This window comes from Salvelinus alpinus, chromosome 19, assembly GCF_045679555.1.
Source record: "Salvelinus alpinus chromosome 19, SLU_Salpinus.1, whole genome shotgun sequence".
NCBI classification, from domain to species: Eukaryota; Metazoa; Chordata; class Actinopteri; order Salmoniformes; family Salmonidae; genus Salvelinus; species Salvelinus alpinus.
Genome location: NC_092104.1, coordinates 31,047,067 through 31,066,234, shown reverse-complemented (window position 1 = coordinate 31,066,234; position 19,168 = coordinate 31,047,067). Strand labels below are relative to the sequence as shown.

Here is a 19,168-nt window from a genome sequence, read left to right as displayed (position 1 = left end):
AAAATAATGTTAAATATATTGTAAAACTCACAGGCAGCCAGTGCAGAGACCTTAAAACCAGTGTAATGTGTGCTCTCCGTCTGGTCTTGGTCAGTGCTCGTGCTACAGAATTCTGTATGTTTTGCAGTTGACCAATGGCTTTCTTGGGTAGACTAGACCGGAGAGCATTACAGTAGTCAAGCCTGCTTGTAATAAAAGTGTCACGCCCTGACCGTAGAGAGCTTTTTATGTCTCTATTGTGGTTTGGTCAGGGTGTGATTTGGGTGGGCATTCTATGTTCCTTTTTCTATGATTTGTATTTCTGTGTGTTTGGCCGGGTGTGGTTCTCAATCAAAGGCAGCTGTCTATCGTTGTCTCTGATTGAGAACCATACTTAGGTAGCTTTTTCCCACATGGTTTTTGTGGGTAGTTATTTTCTGTTTAGCTGTTTTGTTTGCCTGACAGAACTGTTCGCTTTCGTTCTCCTGTTTGTTGTTTTTGATCGATTGTTTTTTTTGATTAAATCATGAACACTTTAAACGCTGCACCTTGGTCCACTCTTCCTTCAGCCCACGAGAAGCGTGACAAAAAGCATGGATGAGCTCTCTGTATCAGCCTGAGAGAGAAATGGCCGCACCTTGGCAATTTTCCTCAGGTGGTAAAAAGCAATTTTGGTCACGTGTGATTCAAAATTGAGTTCAGAATCTAAAACAACACCTAGGTTTTTTACCTGGTGTTTTATCTTTATTGCCCGTGAATTAAAATGTGCAGCCAGATTTTCTCTCAGTGCTTTGGCTCCAACAATAAGTACCCCCATCATGTCTTGATTTAGCTGGAGGAGGTTGTGAGCCATCCAAGTATTTAAATCACTAATACAGTCTAATCATTTATCCGTGGAGTTAAAATTCTCTGGTGACACAGAAATGTAAAGTTTTGTATCGTCTGCATAGTAGTGAAAATCAATGCTGATCGGTTTCACCTGTCTTTGAGCTTGTCTCCACCCACCTCCCATTATCCCCTGAGCATTTATACCTGTGTTCTCTGTTTGTCTGTTGCCAGTTCGTCTTGACTTGTCAGGTCTTACCAGCATGCTTTCCCGGTTTCCCATTTCTCAAGTGTTTGTTTCCTAGTTTTCCCAATTCTGACCATTTTGCCTGCCCTGACCCCGAGCCTGCCTGCTGTCTTGTACCTGCCTGACTCTGACCTGATTACGAACCTCTGCCTGTCCTCGACCTGCCTTTTCCCCGTGTTATAATAAATGATTGAGAACTGTACTATCCACATCCTTTGTCTGCATCTGGGTCATATCCTGAGTCGTGATATGCTGTGCTTTCTTACAAGGCTGCCAAGGGTTAACATATATAAACTGAGCAGTACCGCACCCAAAATCGGAACCTTGTGGAACGCCACATGTGATATGCATTTTCTCTGAGTTATCTTCACCAAGGGTTACAAAAAAACTCTTGACCGGTTAAATAGGTTCTAAACCAATTTAGAGCTGGACCAGAGGCCAACCCACCTCTCCAGTCTGTCCAGAAGGACATCATGGTCAACAGTGTCGAATGCAGCACTTAAATCCAAGAGTAAAAGGACAGAGAGCTGTTTGCATCTGTGTTGGCTCTTAGATAATTTACCACTTTAACTAAGGCTGTGCTGTGGTGGGCACAAAAACCACAAAAAACAGATTGGAATTTAAAAAGAAAATTCAGTTGGCACTTAAAAAATTATTTAGCTGTATGAAAACCAATTTCTCCAGAATTTTGCTTAAGAATGGAAGGTATTTTGGCCGAAAATTGCTAAGAGCCTAAGAATCTAGATTACTTTTCCTCAGAAGTTTCTTTAGTTTTTAGTGCAGTGGGGAAAGTGCCCGGTGACCGGAGAGAAACTTTTATTCTCTTTTGGTATATCATTAGATTTTTCATTGAGTATTTTCATCATTTCAAAGGGCACCAGATAGGTGAACCTATGATGAAGAGGTTTCACCCTGTGTTGCCTTTCCTGGCATGCCGCACAATGGCAGGGGAGCGCTGGTGAACCTAGACAAATTGATAGGGTACAGGGATGTATAGATGTATAGTAGAGAATTTGAAGGGAGGGAGAATGGGGGAGAGAAAGAGTGAGCGATGCATGGTGTATTAGGTTTCCGTGCTTGATGGTTAACATCAGCAGGCAAGGAGAGGAGAGAGCGGGCTGAGCGACTGACTGCTGTTCAGCTTTAATTAACAGGCTCTTAATGGCTGTGCGGGAGCTCAAAGGAGGACCTGGGAAAACTCAAATAAACACTATTAAACGTTGGAGCATATTAGCGGCACTGGTGCGCAATAAAATAAATGCTGCCTGCGTCTGCATGAGCCGGAGTGTGAGAGCGCTCACTGTTGTGTGTGTGTGCATTACCAGTCCCAACAAGCCAGCTCGTGAAAGTGTTTCTCTCTCCCTCCCACATCGGTTTCTCCTTTTGTTGAAAAAAGGTGAGAAAGAAAAGCTGAGATGTGACTAGTCCCTGTGGCCCAGCTGGATTGGCCTGCTCCATTCACAAACCCAAACAAAGTGCCTCACCTCACCTCCCCACCACAGCAACATCTGACCTCATTGTTTGCACTTTCCTGAGGTAATGCTGTGCTCAACATGACCCCCCCCTCACACACGCACGCACGCACGCACGCACGCACGCACGCACGCACGCACGCACGCACACACACACACACACACGCACACACGCACGCACACACACACACACACACACACACACACACACACACACACACACACACACACACACACACACACACACACACACACACACACACACACACACACCATCTCTTTGTCCTGTGAACCTGAATAATGCTCTGGAGGGTGATGCAACTGACAACAGCTATCATTGATTGTATTATCAACTATGAGTAACTTGGCATAGGAGAGGGTCATTTGTAATGTGTTGTTACAGCTCTAATTGGATTTGACACCTCATTGATTCATTTTCACTTTGCTTTGGTAAACATTGCAGCAAAGACTGGCTGTGTTGTGGTTCTGCACATACTCAATTCCACCTGAAGGACCATGACCCATGGTCAGCAGCACAGTGGCACAGCTGGGTAGTCAAAGTGGCTCCATCTCCAGAGTCTGTGTGTTAGCATGACGTTAGGGCAAACTAGGCTCTATTTTTCCAGCAGGATAATGGGGCCCTGGAGCAGCTGTGGGCTCCAGTGTCAAGGTGTGAGTAAAAGTGTGTGTGTGCATATGTGCGTTTGGTGCGTGCGTGCGTGCGTGTGTGTGTGTGTGTTTGGGTGCCTGTGTGCGTGCATGCGTGTAAAGGAATCGTAGTTCTTCTGTACAGGAAACACATGTCCTGTCTTTGCGCTGATTCAGGGAAAAACAACCCAAAATACATCAGTGCACGGCTCCACACACCCCAACCCTAACTCCAACCTCACACTGCTTCCCTCCTTGCGGAAGTCCCTGTGTGACAACAGTCTCCCCTTGACTCTTTATGAATCTGTCTTAACCACTTTTACACAACTGCTGAGTTCATTCATTTCCCTTCCTCCTAAACTCTTGCTACCAAACATGCTCTCATAAGGCTCAGGGTTTCAGTAACATCAAACACATTTTTGTCAATGTTATCATTTCTAGTATGTGCAATGTACAGGACGAATTCAGCATATAGGGGAGAAAATAGTTTGTAATAGAAACCCTATGCACATAATATAACAGAGATAGCAAAAACCACGCAACAGTAAACACGTCGTCCCCCACCACTGATGCAGCTTGTGACTAACACATTTCTGTGAATTACTACAGCTCCCGCCTTGGGCCAATCAGTGCAATTTTGTAAATGCCGGATCTCTATGGCAAGACACATCATTCACCCAAGTTTGGTCAAAATCAGCCCAGTGCTGTCTGAGATATCGCGTGTGACTATCGTACGAACGAATGTACGTACGGATGGAGACAGATCCACAGTTCCCTCCCCGATTTCATCGTGGGGGACAACAATAACACCGCAGACATATGGAGACATAAGGAGACAGGACTTGTACACATAGCTCATGTTCATTTCAGATTGGATTCACATGGTGTTTCTCAAAAAGTGGGTTTGTAGTTTAACTTTTGCTCTACATCTCATTTCTACCAAGCAGCAGCAGCAGTAGCAGCAGGCAGAGAGCAGGGGTCATATGTCCCTCAGAGAGGGAGGGGTACACTGTCTGCTTGTTCCATACAGAGAGGAACCAGAACCACAGCCACCAGCTCCAACATTCTACATTTACATTTGAGTAATTTAGCAGACGCTCTTATCGAGAGCAACTTACAGGAGCACATGCATGAGAAACTTATATTACTATGTATTTTATTGTCATTAAACTCATAACTGCTCAGGAATGCCTAGGGATTTCTTGTTTTCGGACTGTTATTTATTATTTGTCCATAACCATTTACCCTCGAATATAAGCAACAGATTTATGCTTGTCTTTATGTTGCTGAACGAATCGACTCTGGTTGGTCAGCAGGCAGGAACAACAGCGAGTATTGCGAGCCATAGGGGAGTTTTGTGTAGTCTGAAGATAAATATTTTTTGGCGGGCTGCTGGAAACCATGCTGAATCAGCGAACTTTGTATTTAGTAAGTCTTATGGTTGAAAAGTGTAAGTTATCACCATGTTGTCCGCAGAGGAACTGCTGTGTTTTTTATGGACTACACATGGCTTTGTGGAATGGCCGAGTGGTTTCACAGAAAGACAAACACTCTGATGCAGGATGTCATGATGCAATTTGTTGAGATAGATCTGAGTGACTTTTCCATAATTGTTTCAGGCCTTAAGTCAACAGGTAGTGACATACACTCCAGGTTCTTGTCTGCCCTGGCCTAGTGTGAGTACTGTCATAGTTGTCTTAGAGATAATGGGTTAAGTGGGTGGGTACGTATACAATTCCCCTGTCCCTACACTGATCTTCACCATCTTTACCACAAGCGTATTTATTGACAAACAGTGTCAATGTCTTGTAACACAAGAAGCATTTGTTTGACATCGGTGCACCCTGCTTAATCAACTGTAAATCTGGAATTATCTGTTATTCATGAAACAAACATCTACTGAGTACAGTCTGTTATTATCATATTTCAGCCAAAAGGAATGACTGTCACACATTTGGAGGCTTACACAATTTTACAGTGAAATCAGTGGTTGTTATAAATCATACACTCTGTCATTGTCTAGTTACAGAAAGTATCTTACCCACTGGTCCTGGGGTCCCAGAAGGGCCTCTCACCCCAGCCTCACCCCTGGGGCCACTGGGGCCCGGCAGTCCCCGAGACCCGAGCTTCCCTGAACAAAGACACTAGTAACCATTGAGCCATACTGATACAGCCACAAAATATAGCTTGTGTTACAAAGCAATGACTGACTTGACACCTCAAACCTACCATCTTGTCCAGGGGTACCGTCTCTGCCTCTATCGCCCTGTGGACCTGTGTGTTTGGGAAGAAATAGACAGGCGTCAGAGAGCAGACAAGGGCCCAAGGAAAGAGGGAGAGAAAGGGGGCGTCCATTGCCTTGTGTGGAAAAATGGACTAGACGTTGAGTGATTCTTGAGGTGAAGGGTTACCAGATGGAGGTGGCAGAGCAGCTGAGCCGTGCACTGGATTAGATAGACTCGCTGAAAGACTAAGCACTGAGATGTTAATTAGGGCCACAGAGGTGCCAGAGAGGAACAAACCCCTTAGCTAGTCATGGGAGACTAAAACCCAAGAGTCCCACACAGGGCAGCAGATTCTGCGAAATTAAAGCTCCTATTGAAACTCAAAACGTACAGTACCAGTCCAAAGTTTGGACACACCTACTCATTCAAGGGTTTTTCATTTGTTTTTACTATTTTCTACATTGTAGAATAATAGTGAAGACATCAAAACTATGAAATAACACATATGGAATCATGTAGTAACCAAAAAAGCATTAACCAAATCAAAATATATTTTCTATTTGAGATTCTTCAAAGTAGCCACCCTTTGCCTTGATGACAGCTTTGCACACTCTTGGCATTCCCTCAACCAGCTACATGAGGTAGTCACCTGGAATGCGTTTCAAGGGGTGCTTTGTTAAAAGTTCATTTGTGGAATTTCTTTCCTTCTTAATGCGTTTGAGGCTATCAGTTATGTTGTGACAAGGTAGGGGGGTATACAGAAGATAGACCTATCTGGTAAAAGACCAAGTCCATATTAAGGCAAGAACAACTCAAATAAGCAAAGACAAACGACTTTGAAAGTTTCTTCAAATCAAATCAACTCAAATTTTATTGGTCACATACACATGGTTAGCAGATGTTAATGCGAATGTAGCGAAATGCTTGTGCCTCTAGTTCCGACAGTGTAAGTAATCTAACAATTTCCCAACAACTACCTAATACACTCAAATCTAAAGGGGTGAATGAGAATATATACATATAAATATATGGATGGGAGATGGCCGAGCGGCATAGGCAAGGTGCAATAGAGTATATACATATCATATGAGTAATGTAAGATATGTAAACATTATTAAAGTGGCATTATTTAAAGTGGCATTGTTCAAAGTAACTAGTGGGATGGTAACGGTGTGAACAGGCAGTGGCTCGGGTGGTTGTTGTCCTTTATGATCTTTTTTGCCTTCTTGTGACATAGGGTGCTGTAGGTGTCATGGAGGGCAGGTAGTTTGCCCCCGGTGATGTGTTGCACAGACCGCATCACCTTCTGGAGAGCCTTGCAGTTGAGGGCAGTGCAGTTGCCGTGCCAGGCTGTGATACAGCCCGACAGGATGCTCTCGATTGTGCATCTGTAAAAGTTTGTCAGGGTTTTGGGTGACAAGCCACATTTCTTCAGCCTCCTGAGGTTGAAGAGACGCTGTTGCGCCTTCTTCACCACACTGTCTGTGTGGGTGGACCATTTCAGATTGTCTGTGATGTGTACGCCAAGGAACTTAAAACTGTCCACCATCTCCACTGCTGTCGCTTCGATGTGGCTAGGGGGGTGCTCCCTCTGCTGTTTCCTGAAGTCCACGATCATCTCCTTTCTTTTGTTGACGTTGAGCAAGAGGTTGTTTTCCTGACACCCCACTCCGAGTGCCCTCACCTCCTCCCTGTAGGCTGTCTCGTCGTTGTTGGTAATCAAGTCCACTACTGTTGTGTCATCTGCAAACTTGATGATTGAGTTGGAGGCGTGCATGGCCACGCAGTCGTGGGTGAACAGGGAGTACAGGAGGGTGCGGAGCACGCACCCTTGTGGGGCTCCAGTGTTGAGGGTCAGCGAAGTGGAGATGTTGTTTCCTACCTTCACCACCTAGGGGTGGCCAGTCAGAAAGTCCAGGACCCAATTGCACAGGGCGAGGTTGAGACCCAGGGTCTCCAGCTTGAGGATGAGCTTGGAGGGTACTATGGTGTTGAATGCTGAGCTGTATTCAATGAACAGCATTCTTACATAGGTATTCCTCTTGTCCAGATGGGATAGGGCAGTGTGCAGTGTGATGGCGATTGCATTGTCTGTGGACCTGTTGGGGCGGTATGCAAACTGAAGTGGATCTAGGGTGGCCAGTAAGGTGGAGGTGATATGATCTTTGATTAGTCTCTCAAAGCACTTCATGATGACAGAAGGGAGTGCTACGGGGCGGTAGTCATTTAGTTCAGTTATCTTTGCCTTCTTGGGTACAGGAACAATGGTGGCCATCTTGAAGCATTTGGGGACAGCAGACTGGGATAGGGAGCGATTGAATATGTCCTTAAACACACCAGCCAGCTGGTCTGCGCATGCTCTCAGGACACGGCTAAGGAAGTCGTCTGGGCCAGCAGCCTTGCAAGAGTTAACATGTTTAAATGTTTTACTCACGTCAGCCACAGAGAAGGAGAAGGGGGGGGTCCTTGTTAGCGGGCCACGACGGTGGCACTGTTATCCTCAAAGTGGGCAAAGAAGGTGTTAAGTTTATCTGGAAGCGTGACATCGGTGTCCGTGACGTGGCTGGTTTTCTTTTTGTAGTCCGTGATTTCCTGTAGACCCTGCCACATACGTCTCATGTCTGAGCCGTTGAATTGCAACTCCACTTTGTCCCTGTACCGACATTTCAATTGTTTGATTGCCTTGCGGAGGGAATAACTATACTGTTTATATTCAGCCATATTCCCAGACCTCTTTCCATGGTTAAATGCGGTGGTTCGCGCTTTCAGTTTTGCGCAAATGCCACCATCCATCCACGGATTCTGGTTAGGGTAGGTTAAATAGTCACATTGGGTACAACATCTCCAATGCGTTTCTTTATAAACTCACTCACCGAGTCAGTGTATAGATCGATGTTGTTCTCTGAGTCTGACCGGAACATATCCCAGTCCGCGTGATCAAAACAATTTTGAAGCGTGGATTCCGATTGGTCAGACCAGCGTTGAATGGTTCTAGTCACTGGTACATCCTGTTTGAGTTTCTGCCTAGAAGACGGTTGGATTCTCTTGGGAGGTAATATGGCCGGCATTTGATTGTAAGGAATTCTAGGTCCGGTGAGCAGAAGGACTTGAGTTCCTGTATGTTGTTATGATTACACCATGAGTCGTTAATCATGAAGCATATACCTCCGCCCTTCCTCTTCCCAGAAAGGTGTTTATCTCTGTCAGCGCGATGCATGGAGAAGCCCAGTGACTGAACCGATTCCGACAACATATCCTGAGAGAGCCATGTTTCCGTGAAACAGAATTTGACAATCACTGATGTCTCTCTGGAAGGCAACCTTTGCTCAAATTTCATCTATCTTGTTGTCAAGAGACTGGACATTGGTGAGTAGTATACTCGGGAGCGGTAGGCGATGTGCACGTCTACGGAGCCTGATCAGGAGGCCGCTCCGTCTGCCCCTTCTGCGGTGCCGTTGTTTTGGGTCGGCTTCTGGGATTAGATCCATTGTCCTGGGTGGTGTTCCAAACAGAGGATCCACTTCGGGAAAGTCGTGTTCCTTGTCGTAATGTTGGTAAGTTGACGTCGCTCTTATATCCAATAGTTCCTCCCGGCTGTATGTAGTAAGACTTAAGATTTCCTGGGGTAACAATGTAAGAAATAGTACATAAAAAAACAAAATACTGCATAGTTTCCTAAGGACTCGAAGCGAGTCGACCATCTCTGTCGGCGCCATATTGCTAAAAAAAAAGTTGCAAAATGCATCAAGCTCTATGATGAAACTGGCTCTCATGAGGACTGCCACAGGAAAGGAATACCCAGAGTTACCTCTGCTGCAGAGGATAAGTTCATTAGAAATTGCAGCCCAAATAAATGCTTCACAGAGTTCAAGTAACAGACACATCTCAACATCAACTTTTCAGAGGAGACTGTGTGAATCAGGTCTTCATGGTCGAGTTGCTGCAAAGAAACCACTACTAAAGGGCTCCCAAGTGGCGCAGTGGTCTAAGGCACTGCATCACAGTGCAAGAGGCAACACTACAGTCCCTTGGTTGAATCCAGGCCGTATCACATCCGGCCGTGATTGGGAGTCCTATAGGGCGGTGCACAAGTGGCCCAGCGTTGTCCGGCAGGGGGAGGCCGTCATTGTAAATGAACTGGCTTGCCTAGTTAAATAAAGGTTAAATATATACCAAAAATAAAGGACACTAAGAAGAAGAGACTTGCTTGGGCCAAGAAACATGAGAAATGGACATTAGACCGGTGGAAATCTGTCTGATGAGTCCCAATTTGAGATTTTTGGTTCCAACCGCTGTGTCTTTGTGAGACGCAGAATAGGTGAACGAATAATCTCTGCATGTGTGGTTCCCTCTGTGAAGCATAGAGGAGGATGTGTGATGGTGTGGGGGTGCTTTGCTAGTGACACTGTCAGTGATTAACTTAGATTTCAAGGCACACTTAACCAGCATGGCTACCACAGTATTCTGCAGCGAGACGCCATCCCATCTGGTTTGTGCTTAGTGGGACTGTCATTTGTTTTTCAACACGACAATGACCCAACACATCTCCAGGCTGTGTAAGGGCTATTTGACCAAGAAGGAGAGTGATGGAGTGCTGCATCAGATGACTTGGCCTCCACAATCACCTGACCTCAACCCAATTGAGATGGTTTGGGATGAGTTTGGACCGCAGAGTGAAGGAAAAGCAGCCAACAAGTGCTCAGCATATGTGGGATTTCCTTCAAGACTGTTGGAAAAGCATTCCAGGTGAAGCTGGTTTAGAGAATGCCAAGAGTGTGCAAAGCTGTCATCAAGGTTAAGGGTGGCTACTGAAGAATCTCAAATAGAAAATATATGTTGATTTTTTAACACTATTTTGGTTACTACATGATTTCATATCTGTTATTTCATAGTTTTGATGTCTTCACTATGATTCTATAATGTAGAAATTATAAAATAAAGAAAAACCAAACTTTTGACTGCTACTGTATACACAGAACAGCTAATTTCTCTCTCTCTCAAAACTACTAAGACTGACCCACAAACATTGTCTGTGTGGCAGGACAAACATAATGGTGCATTTACATTCTTCTACAGGCCTCAGAAGGCCAGTGGTGATCTTAACCTGAGAGAGCCTTTGGCTAAAACAGATTTGAATGTAATTGGGTGGAAGTTGATACACTATTGAAAAGCCTTTTGAAAGTGCACCAGCAGAACACTCTATCTTTCTAGCTGCAGCCAACGCTGGGCTGAGCTCCAGGGAAGGAGAGGGCTTTCATGCCCTGAAGTGTTCACTTTCCACACAACAGAACCCTGAAAGAGAGCAGCGCAGTGTGTGTGTGTGTGTGTGTGTGTGTGTGTGTGTGTGTGTGTGTGTGTGTGTGTGTGTGTGTGTGTGTGTGTGTGTGTGTGTGTGTGTGTGTGTGTGTGTGTGTGTGTGTGTGTGTGTGTGTGTGTGTGTGTGTGTGTGTGTGTGTGTGTGTGTGTGTGTGTGCGTGTGTGCATGCACGTCTCTCTATTAGCGACAGAAGAAATATGATATGGGGGAGGAGAGCAGGTTGAGATGCAATGGAGAACGAAGAGAGCCGTGCAGAGTGATTTTCTAAGAAATTATCAAACATAACCTGCTTCACTCAAATCAGTAGGAATACATGGCTGTTCCTAAAACCTGCCCATACATGTGCATAGGAGACTTGTACGTACCTACGGGTCCCTGCTCGCCAGGGGCTCCTTTGGTTTGTGGAGCCCCTGTCTGTGAGGAAGACTCCGGTGCCGTTCCTTCTTCACCCTGTAGGTGGCGGTGAGAAGTGGAGGCAGGAGAGGACAGCACTTGGACCTATTGGATAAAGTAAGAAAGAGAGAAATTTGAAGAGATGTTTTAATTTAAATTTTCATTAGGATCCCCATTATCCAACACCAGTGCCGACAGCTAGTCCTCCTGGGCCCGACACATAACGAAAAAGACAGATAATACAGATAAAATACTTTACAATTTATTGTAGTGTGCATGTGTGTTTTCATCTATCAGAGAAATGCCAATGCCTTTCAAATGGACTCAAACACTGGTGTTCATGATCAGAGACTGTAGCCTCTCGCTGCAGCACAGTTTTCAGTAGAAGAGTCCATGACTGTACCTTTTCCTCCAGTGAGCTGAGTCTGTCTGTCAGTGCTGTGAATCGACTACAGTTGAGGCAATCTGGAGAACAGACAAAGAAAAAAATACTATACGTGGACAAGTATCGATATCTGCAAAAAGCACTTCCAAAAATGTACTTCAGTGAATATGAGAAACATGGGGCCTGAGTGTTAAAGCAAAACATTGTAAAGGAGATAAATTGGATCCCAGGTGTTCTGAGTCTGATGATATTTAAAAGAGAAATATGGTTACAGGTGTCATAGTACTGTATGAGAGAGTGTTAGGGTCCTGGTTCTTACTGGTGGAGAGCTGCTCCCCTGTTCCTGCTTCTGTGCGGGCAGAGGCAGGAGGTCGGCGGAGAGTGGACGGCTTCCTCACCGCCTCCTGAGCCACCAGCTGGTTTCCTGACTCTGCAGCGGAAGATGAAGGGGAGGATGAAGAGGAGTCAGTTCCGTAGACCACACAGTGAGTTCATACAGTCGTCATTCCGTTATGATGCAGTAAGTCAGTCATTCAAATGGCCCTTATAAGCAGTGGGGCTTCCAGACAACAGTACAATCAGTCCACATCAACAAGAAAATACCAACCCTCCCTCAAAGTATTTTCACTCAATTTCAGAATGCTCAGTGGTGTCAATATTCCCTTGTCAATTCAGTATTCTTTTTTTATTCCATTATTTTTATTCACATGATTTGGCATTCTGATTATGATGAAGCACAGTGGCAGGCTAGTTGGACTGCATGAGAGTTCTGCTCTGAAAGCCCTGGGCAAAAACTATCTAGTGTCCTGTGACTGCAAGGAAGTGTCCTGTGACTGCAAGGAACGCGTCCTACATCATAGCTCCATCCTCCATCGGATTGGGTCTGCGACGGACCAGATGATGGAGAGAATGGACCAATGGGAGAGGAGTGGTCCGGCTCCAGCGCACTTCGTCTTGCCCCCCCGAGGGAGTACGATGGAGCGGCGGCTGAATGCCAGGGGTTTCTACTCCAGCTCGAGTTGTACCTGGCCACCGTGAGGCCGACTCCCTCGGGGGAGGAGAGTGTGAGCATCCTCCCCCGAGAGAGCTTGACCTGCCTGACGGGTCAAGCTCTGGAGTGGGCCAACGCCATCTGGAATGGCCCAGACTCGGCGAGGGAGCACTATTCCACCTTAGGCAGGAGACGAGGAGCGCACAGGACTTTGCGTTGGAGTTCCGGACCTTGGCCGCTGGGGCCGGGTGGAACGACAGGGCCCTGATGGACCACTACCGGTGCAGCCTCCGGGAGGACGTCCGCAGGGAGCTAGCGTGTGGGGACGCCACTCTCTCCCTCGACGAACTTATAGACATGTCAATCCGGCTGGACAATCTGCTAGCTGCCCGCGGGCGTTCAGAAAGAGTCCTGTCAGTTCCACCTCCTAGCCCTCCCGCTCCCATTCCTTTGGAGTTAGGGGGGGCCGCTTCGAGGGGTACCGGAGGAGGAGGCTCCTCCTGCACCAGCTGTGGTCGGAGAGGACACACGGCCGACCGGTGCTGGAGGAGCCCGTCTGGGAGTCGAGAGGGCAGGCAGAACACTTCTCGGTCACCCCAGGTGAGTCAGCATCAAACTCACCCAGAGCCCCCTGTTGGTCACATGTTTGTATACATTTTTTCCCTTGATTTTTCTCCCTCTTCCCAGCATAAGGCGCTAGTCGATTCAGGCGCAGTTGGGAACTTTATGGATCGCGGACTCGCCCTCAAGCTGGGAATTCCACTGGTGCCGATAGATCCCCCCTTCCCCGTGCACTCCTTAGATAGCCGGCCATTAGGGTCAGGGCTGGTCAGGGAGGCCACGGTTCCACTGGACATGGTAATGCAGGGGGATCAATCATAGGGAGCGGATTAGTCTCTTCCTTATCGATTCACCTGCGTTTCTAGGTGCTGGGGGTTCCCTGGCTGGCCAGTCACAATCCCAGTATTTCGTGGAGACAGGGGGTTCTCCAGGGGTGGTCAGAGGAGTGTTCAGGTAGGTGTATGGGAGTTTCCATCGGTGCCACGTCGGTGGAGAGTCCAGACCAGGTTTCCACTGTGCGCATTGATTATAGAGTTCTCAATTCCATCACAGTGGGGTTTAGTTACCCGCTACCTCTCATCGCTACGGCGGTGGAATCATTTCTTGGAGCGCGGTTTTTCACGAAACTGAACCTCAGGAGCGCGTATAATCTGGTGCGTATTCGGGAGGGAGACGAGTGGAAAACCGCGTTTAGTACCACATCGGACCATTATGAGTACCTCGTCATACCGTATGGGTTAAAGAATGCTCCAGCCGTCTTTCAATCCTTTGTAGACGAGATTCTCAGGGACCTGCACGGGCAGGGCGTGGTCGTATATATCGATGATATCCTGATCTATTCCGCCACACGCGCCGCGCATGTGTCTCTGGTGCGCAAGGTGCTTGGTAGACTGCTGGAGCATCTATACGTCAAGGTTGAGAAGTGTGTGTTCTCCAAACGAGCCATCTCCTTCCTGGGTTATCGCATTTCCACCTCGGGGGTGGTGATGGAGTGTGACCGCGTTAAGGCCGTGCGTAATTGGCCGACTCCAACCACGGTGAAGGAGGTGCAGCGGTTTTTAGGGTTTGCCAATTACTACCGGAGGTTTATCCGGGGTTTTGGCCAGGTAGCGGCCCCATTACCTCACTGCTGAAGGGGGGGCCGGTGCGTTTACGGTGGTCGGCAGAGGCTGACAGAGCCTTCAATCGGTTGAAGGCGCTGTTCACTGATGCGCCCGTGTTGGCGCACCCGGACCCCTCTTTAGCGTTCATAGTGGAGGTGGACGCGTCCGCAGCTGGGGTGGGTGCCGTGCTATCACAGTGCTCGGGGACGCCACCAAAACTCCACCCCTGCGCTTTCTTTTCGAAGAAGCTTGGTCCGGCGGAGCGTAACTATGATGTGGGGGACCGAGAGTTGTTAGCTGTGGTAAAGGTCCTGAAGGTGTGGAGACACTGGCTTGAGGGGGCTAAGCACCCTTTTCTCATCTGGACTGACCACCGGAATCTGGAGTATATCCGGGCAGCTAGGAGACTGAATACGCATCAGGCAAGGTGGGCCATGTTCTTCACCCGATTTAGGTTCACCATCTCGTATAGACCAGGTTCCCTGAACACGAAGGCCGACGCGCTGTCCCGTCTCTATGACACGGAGGATCGGCCCATCGATCCTACTCCCATCCTTCCAGCCTCTAGGCTGGTGGCACCGGTGGTATGGGAGGTGGACACGGACATTGAGCGGGCGTTACGGGTGGAACCTGCGCCTCCACAATGTCCTACAGGTCGCAAGTATGTGCCGCTTGGTGTTCGTGATCAATTGATTCGGTGGGCTCACACACTACCCTCTTCGGGTCATCCTGGTGTGGCAAGGACAGTGCGGGGTCTTAGGGGGAAGTACTGGTGGCCCACCTTGGCTAGGAACGTGAGGTTCTATGTCTCTTCCTGTTCGGTGTGCGCCCAGAGTAAGGCTCCTAGGCACCTTCCTAGAGGGAAGTTACAGCCCCTCCCCGTTACACAACGGCCGTGGTCTCACCTGTCGGTGGACTTCCTTACCGATCTTCCCCCGTCTCAGGGGAACACCACGGTTCTGGTTGTTGTGGATCGGTTTTCTAAGTCCTGCCGTCTCCTCCCGTTGCCCGGTCTCCCTACGGCCCTACAGACTGCGGAGGCTCTATTTACCCACGTCTTCCGGCACTACGGGGTGCCGGAGGACATCGTCTCTGATCAGGGTCCCCAGTTCACGTCCCGAGTGTGGAGGGCGTTTATGGAGTGTCTGGGGGTCTCGGTCAGTTTGACCTCTGGTTATCACCCCGAGAGTAATGGGCAGGTGGAGAGAGTGAACCAGGAGGTGGGTAGGTTTCTGCGGTCGTATTGCCAGGACCGGCCAGGGGAGTGGTCAAGGTACGTTCCATGGGCGGAGTTGGCCCAGAACTCACTCCGCCACTCCTCCACGAACATGTCACCATTTCAATGCGTGTTGGGCTACCAGCTGGTCCTGGCGCCGTGGCATCAGAGTCAGACCGAGGCTCCTGCGGTGGAGGAGTGGGTGCAGCGCTCCAAGGAGACCTGGAGGGCCGTCCAGGAATCCCTTAAGCAAGCCGGTGGACGGCAGAAGAGGAGTGCTGACAGCCACCGCAGTGAGGCCCCCGTGTTCGTACCGGGGGACAGGGTCTGGCTCTCGACCCGAAACCTACCCCTCCGCTTGCCCTGCCGGAAGCTGGGGCTGCAGTGTGTGGGGCCCTTCAAAGTCCTGAGGAGGATAAACGAGGTGTGTTATAGATTACAACTCCCTTCCTATTATCGTATTAACCCCTCGTTTCATGTGTCTCTCCTCAGGCCGGTGGTAGCTGGTCCCCTGCAAGAAGGTGAGGTGTCTGAGGTTCCTCCGCCCCCTCTGGACAGGGGTCCCCGGCGTACACAGTACGTGCTGTTCTGGACTCGAGACGCCGGGTGAGGGGCCTGCAGTACCTCGTGGACTGGGAGGGGTACGGCCCGGAGGAGAGGTGCTGAGTACCGGTGGGGGACATCTTGGATCCGTCACTGTTGAGGGATTTCCATCGCCTCCATCTGGATCGCCCTGCGCCTCGCCCTCCGGGTCACCCTCGAGGCCGGTGTAGGCGCGCTGCGGGAGCCGCGCGTCAGGAGGGGGGTACTGTCACGACTCCTACCAAAGGTGGCTCCTCTTCCTGTTCGGGTGGCGCTCGGCGGTCGTCGTCACCGGCCTACTAGCTGCCACCGATCCCATTTCCCTTTTCTGTTGTTTTTGTCTGATTAGTAACACCTGTTTCTTGTTTGGGTTTTAGTTGGGCTATTTAAGCCGGTAGGCCCGCCTGCTCTTTGTGCGGGCTTATTGATTTTCCACTGTGTTATTGTGTGGTAGTGCGTGTTGTTTTGGGGTTTTCCCTCCGGACTAGTTAGGTCCTGGTTTTGGGCATTTGTGTATGTGAGCCCAGTATCTTGGCGAGTACTATTTTTCCTGTGCGTAATAAAGCGCTCTTTCTGTCCTCCTGCCTCCTGCGCCTGACTCCGCACCCACTACGCCCAGTGCGTTACACACAGGGGAGAGGGATGGACGGATGGAGGAATGGATAGAAAGAGGGATGATAATGCTAGAGCATGCTTGACTTTTATCTCTGTCCTGTACCCCATCCATAGAGCCATGATTGCATGGAACTCCATTCCATCTCAGATTGCTCAAGTGAACAGCAAACCTGGCTTTAAAAAACAGCTTCACAGCACTTCAACGCCTCTCCCCTATTTACACAAATTATTTGATGTGTATGTACTGATATGAATGTATAACTCATAGTCTAGATGCTACTGAATTGAGTCACAATTGAGTCAGTACAGAACCTTTCAGTTATATTTTTCTTGTTTTAATATATTTAGTTCTGTCCTTGAGCTATTCTTGTCTATTTTCTGTATTATGTCATGTTTCATATTTTGTGAGGACAACAGGAAGAGTAGCTCCTGCTATCGCAACAGCTAATGGGGATCCTAATAAAATACCAAATACCATACTGTAAACATCCTACAGAAGTAGGATCTTAATTTGAGCCAGTTTGCTACAGCAAGGAAATAATCCTGCAACAACAGGAAATGTGAATTATTATGTGGATTATAATTAATGGATACATTTTTCTTAGGGCAAATCAAGTCTGGCATTTTAAAGGGAAAATTACAAACTTTAGAAGCCTTTTTATACCTTGATGACGGTGTCCGATTTCAAATAGGCTCGGAATTGATAACATACCCCTGCTCCAGAACGCACTGAAGGCACCTCTAACCCAGACTCCCTTTCTGACAGACAGCACTTCTTTTCTCTTTAGATTATAGACCATTCAAGTGCCAAGATCCACCCACCCACACTTAAACACATTGTATAAAATATTCAGCTGGTTTTGGCACTCAGACAACCATCCCCCACACACCCCAAATGCCTAACTTTCATTCTCTCACTCTCTCTTTCATTCACTCTGCCTGTCCATGTCTCAAGTTTGAGAAATCAAAGGATAACAAGTCAACTTAATCCCTATATTCCCATAGACAGTGTCTGTGAAGCAGTGTGTGTTGACTTGAATGTGCTGAGTGTGATCTATTCATCTGGGCCAAGAGTAACAATGTCGGAGCTTATGACTGGTCTCTCTCTCTCTCTCTCTCTCTCTCTCTCTCTCTCTCTCTCTCTCTCTCTCTCTCTCTCTCTCTCTCTCTCTCTCTCTCTCTCTCTCTCTCTCTCTCTCTCTCTCTCTCTCTCTCTCTCTCTCTCTCTCTCTCTCTCTCTCTCTGTCTCTCTCTCTGTCTCTCTCTCGGCTAAAGGGGGGGTCAGAGAGATTTGCCTGAGTGCGTATGACCCTTGACCCTGTGATGCTCTGGGCCCTAATCAAGGTTTGAATCAGAGCTCTTCATTAGAAGAGACCCCTGTGGAGAGAGGAGAGGTTGTCCTGACATCAGCTCTGTGTCTGGTTCCAAGCTCTGTGGCTGACAGGACAGGACAGGACACAGAGCACAGCACAGGGGGGAGTTTTCCACTGTTTACAAACACTGACAAGTGATTTCCTCCCCAGTGGCCTGGACTGCCTGGTGAAACTCTCTCAGGAGACAGAGGGAGAGGGGTGAAGGTCACACCACTGCAGTGTCAGGGTTAATTAAAATCTCATTAGTGTTATACAATTATCCACAGCTGTGAGTGTGTGTGTCACAGGAGGTTAGTGGCACCTTTATTGGGGAGAACAGGCTCGTGGTAATGACTGGAGTGGAATCATTGGAACGGTATCAAATACATCAAACACATGGTTTCCAGGTGTTTGATGCCATTCCATTTTCTCCGTTCCGGCCATTATGAGCCATCCTCCCCTCAACAGCCTCCACTGGCGTATATATGCGTGCGCGCGTGCGTGCGTGCGTGCGTGCGTGTGTGTGTGTGTGTGTGTGTGTGTGTGTGTGTGTGTGTGTCAGTACTGGCAGTAGGAGCAGGGGAAGGGGGTCTTGGCAGTCTTACTGACAATCTTGCAAAAAAGCATAACGCCTTCCCCCTTTGTGACTGTGGTTACCAAAATAACTCCCTCCAACACCCTTTAAGCAGCCCCTGAGGGCCCTCCATGGCAGTCCGGGGGAGGCCCCTGACAGCACACGGTCACAGGGAGAGGGGGCTGGGAGCCATCCTCTCCCTGTGAGCCAAAGTCTCACCAACCAGCAGGCTTGTGTGTGTCTGTCAAATTAAATCAATGTTTATTGCATATGTATATGCAGGTGTAGTGAAATGTAGTAATACCTAGCAATATAAAAAAAACGATACACACATAATCCAGAAAAATTCCGGAATATAAATATACATATACACTACCGTTCAAAAGTTTGGGGTCACTTAGAAATGTCCTTGTTTTTGAAAGAAAAGCACTTTTTTTGACCATTAAAATAACATCAAATTGATCAGAAATACAGTGTAGACATTGTTAATGTTGTAAATGACTAATGTAGCTGGAAACGGATGAATTTTGTATGGAATATCTACATAGGCTTACAGAGGACCATTATCAGCAACCATCACTCCTGTGTTCCAATGGCACGTTGTGTTAGCTAATCCAAGTTTATCATTTTAAAAGGCTAATTGATCATTAGAAAACTCTTTTGCAATTATGTAAGCACAGCTT

At 47.9% G+C, this 19,168-nt stretch overlaps 1 protein-coding gene across 3 annotated transcripts in view; it reads right to left on the bottom strand.

Moving 5' to 3' along the window:
* LOC139545327 (EMI domain-containing protein 1-like) overlaps window positions 1-19,168 on the bottom strand; it is a 101,553-nt gene that overhangs the window by 15,680 nt on the left and 66,705 nt on the right. For all 3 annotated transcript variants that reach the window (XM_071352969.1, XM_071352968.1, XM_071352970.1), the window contains 5 exons: window positions 11,811-11,921; window positions 11,510-11,571; window positions 11,079-11,211; window positions 5,401-5,445; window positions 5,213-5,302 (listed from right to left, as the gene is read on the bottom strand). In XM_071352969.1, the coding sequence (XP_071209070.1) occupies window positions 5,213-5,302; window positions 5,401-5,445; window positions 11,079-11,211; window positions 11,510-11,571; window positions 11,811-11,921 (441 nt within the window). The remainder of the gene's footprint in view (window positions 1-5,212; window positions 5,303-5,400; window positions 5,446-11,078; window positions 11,212-11,509; window positions 11,572-11,810; window positions 11,922-19,168) is intronic.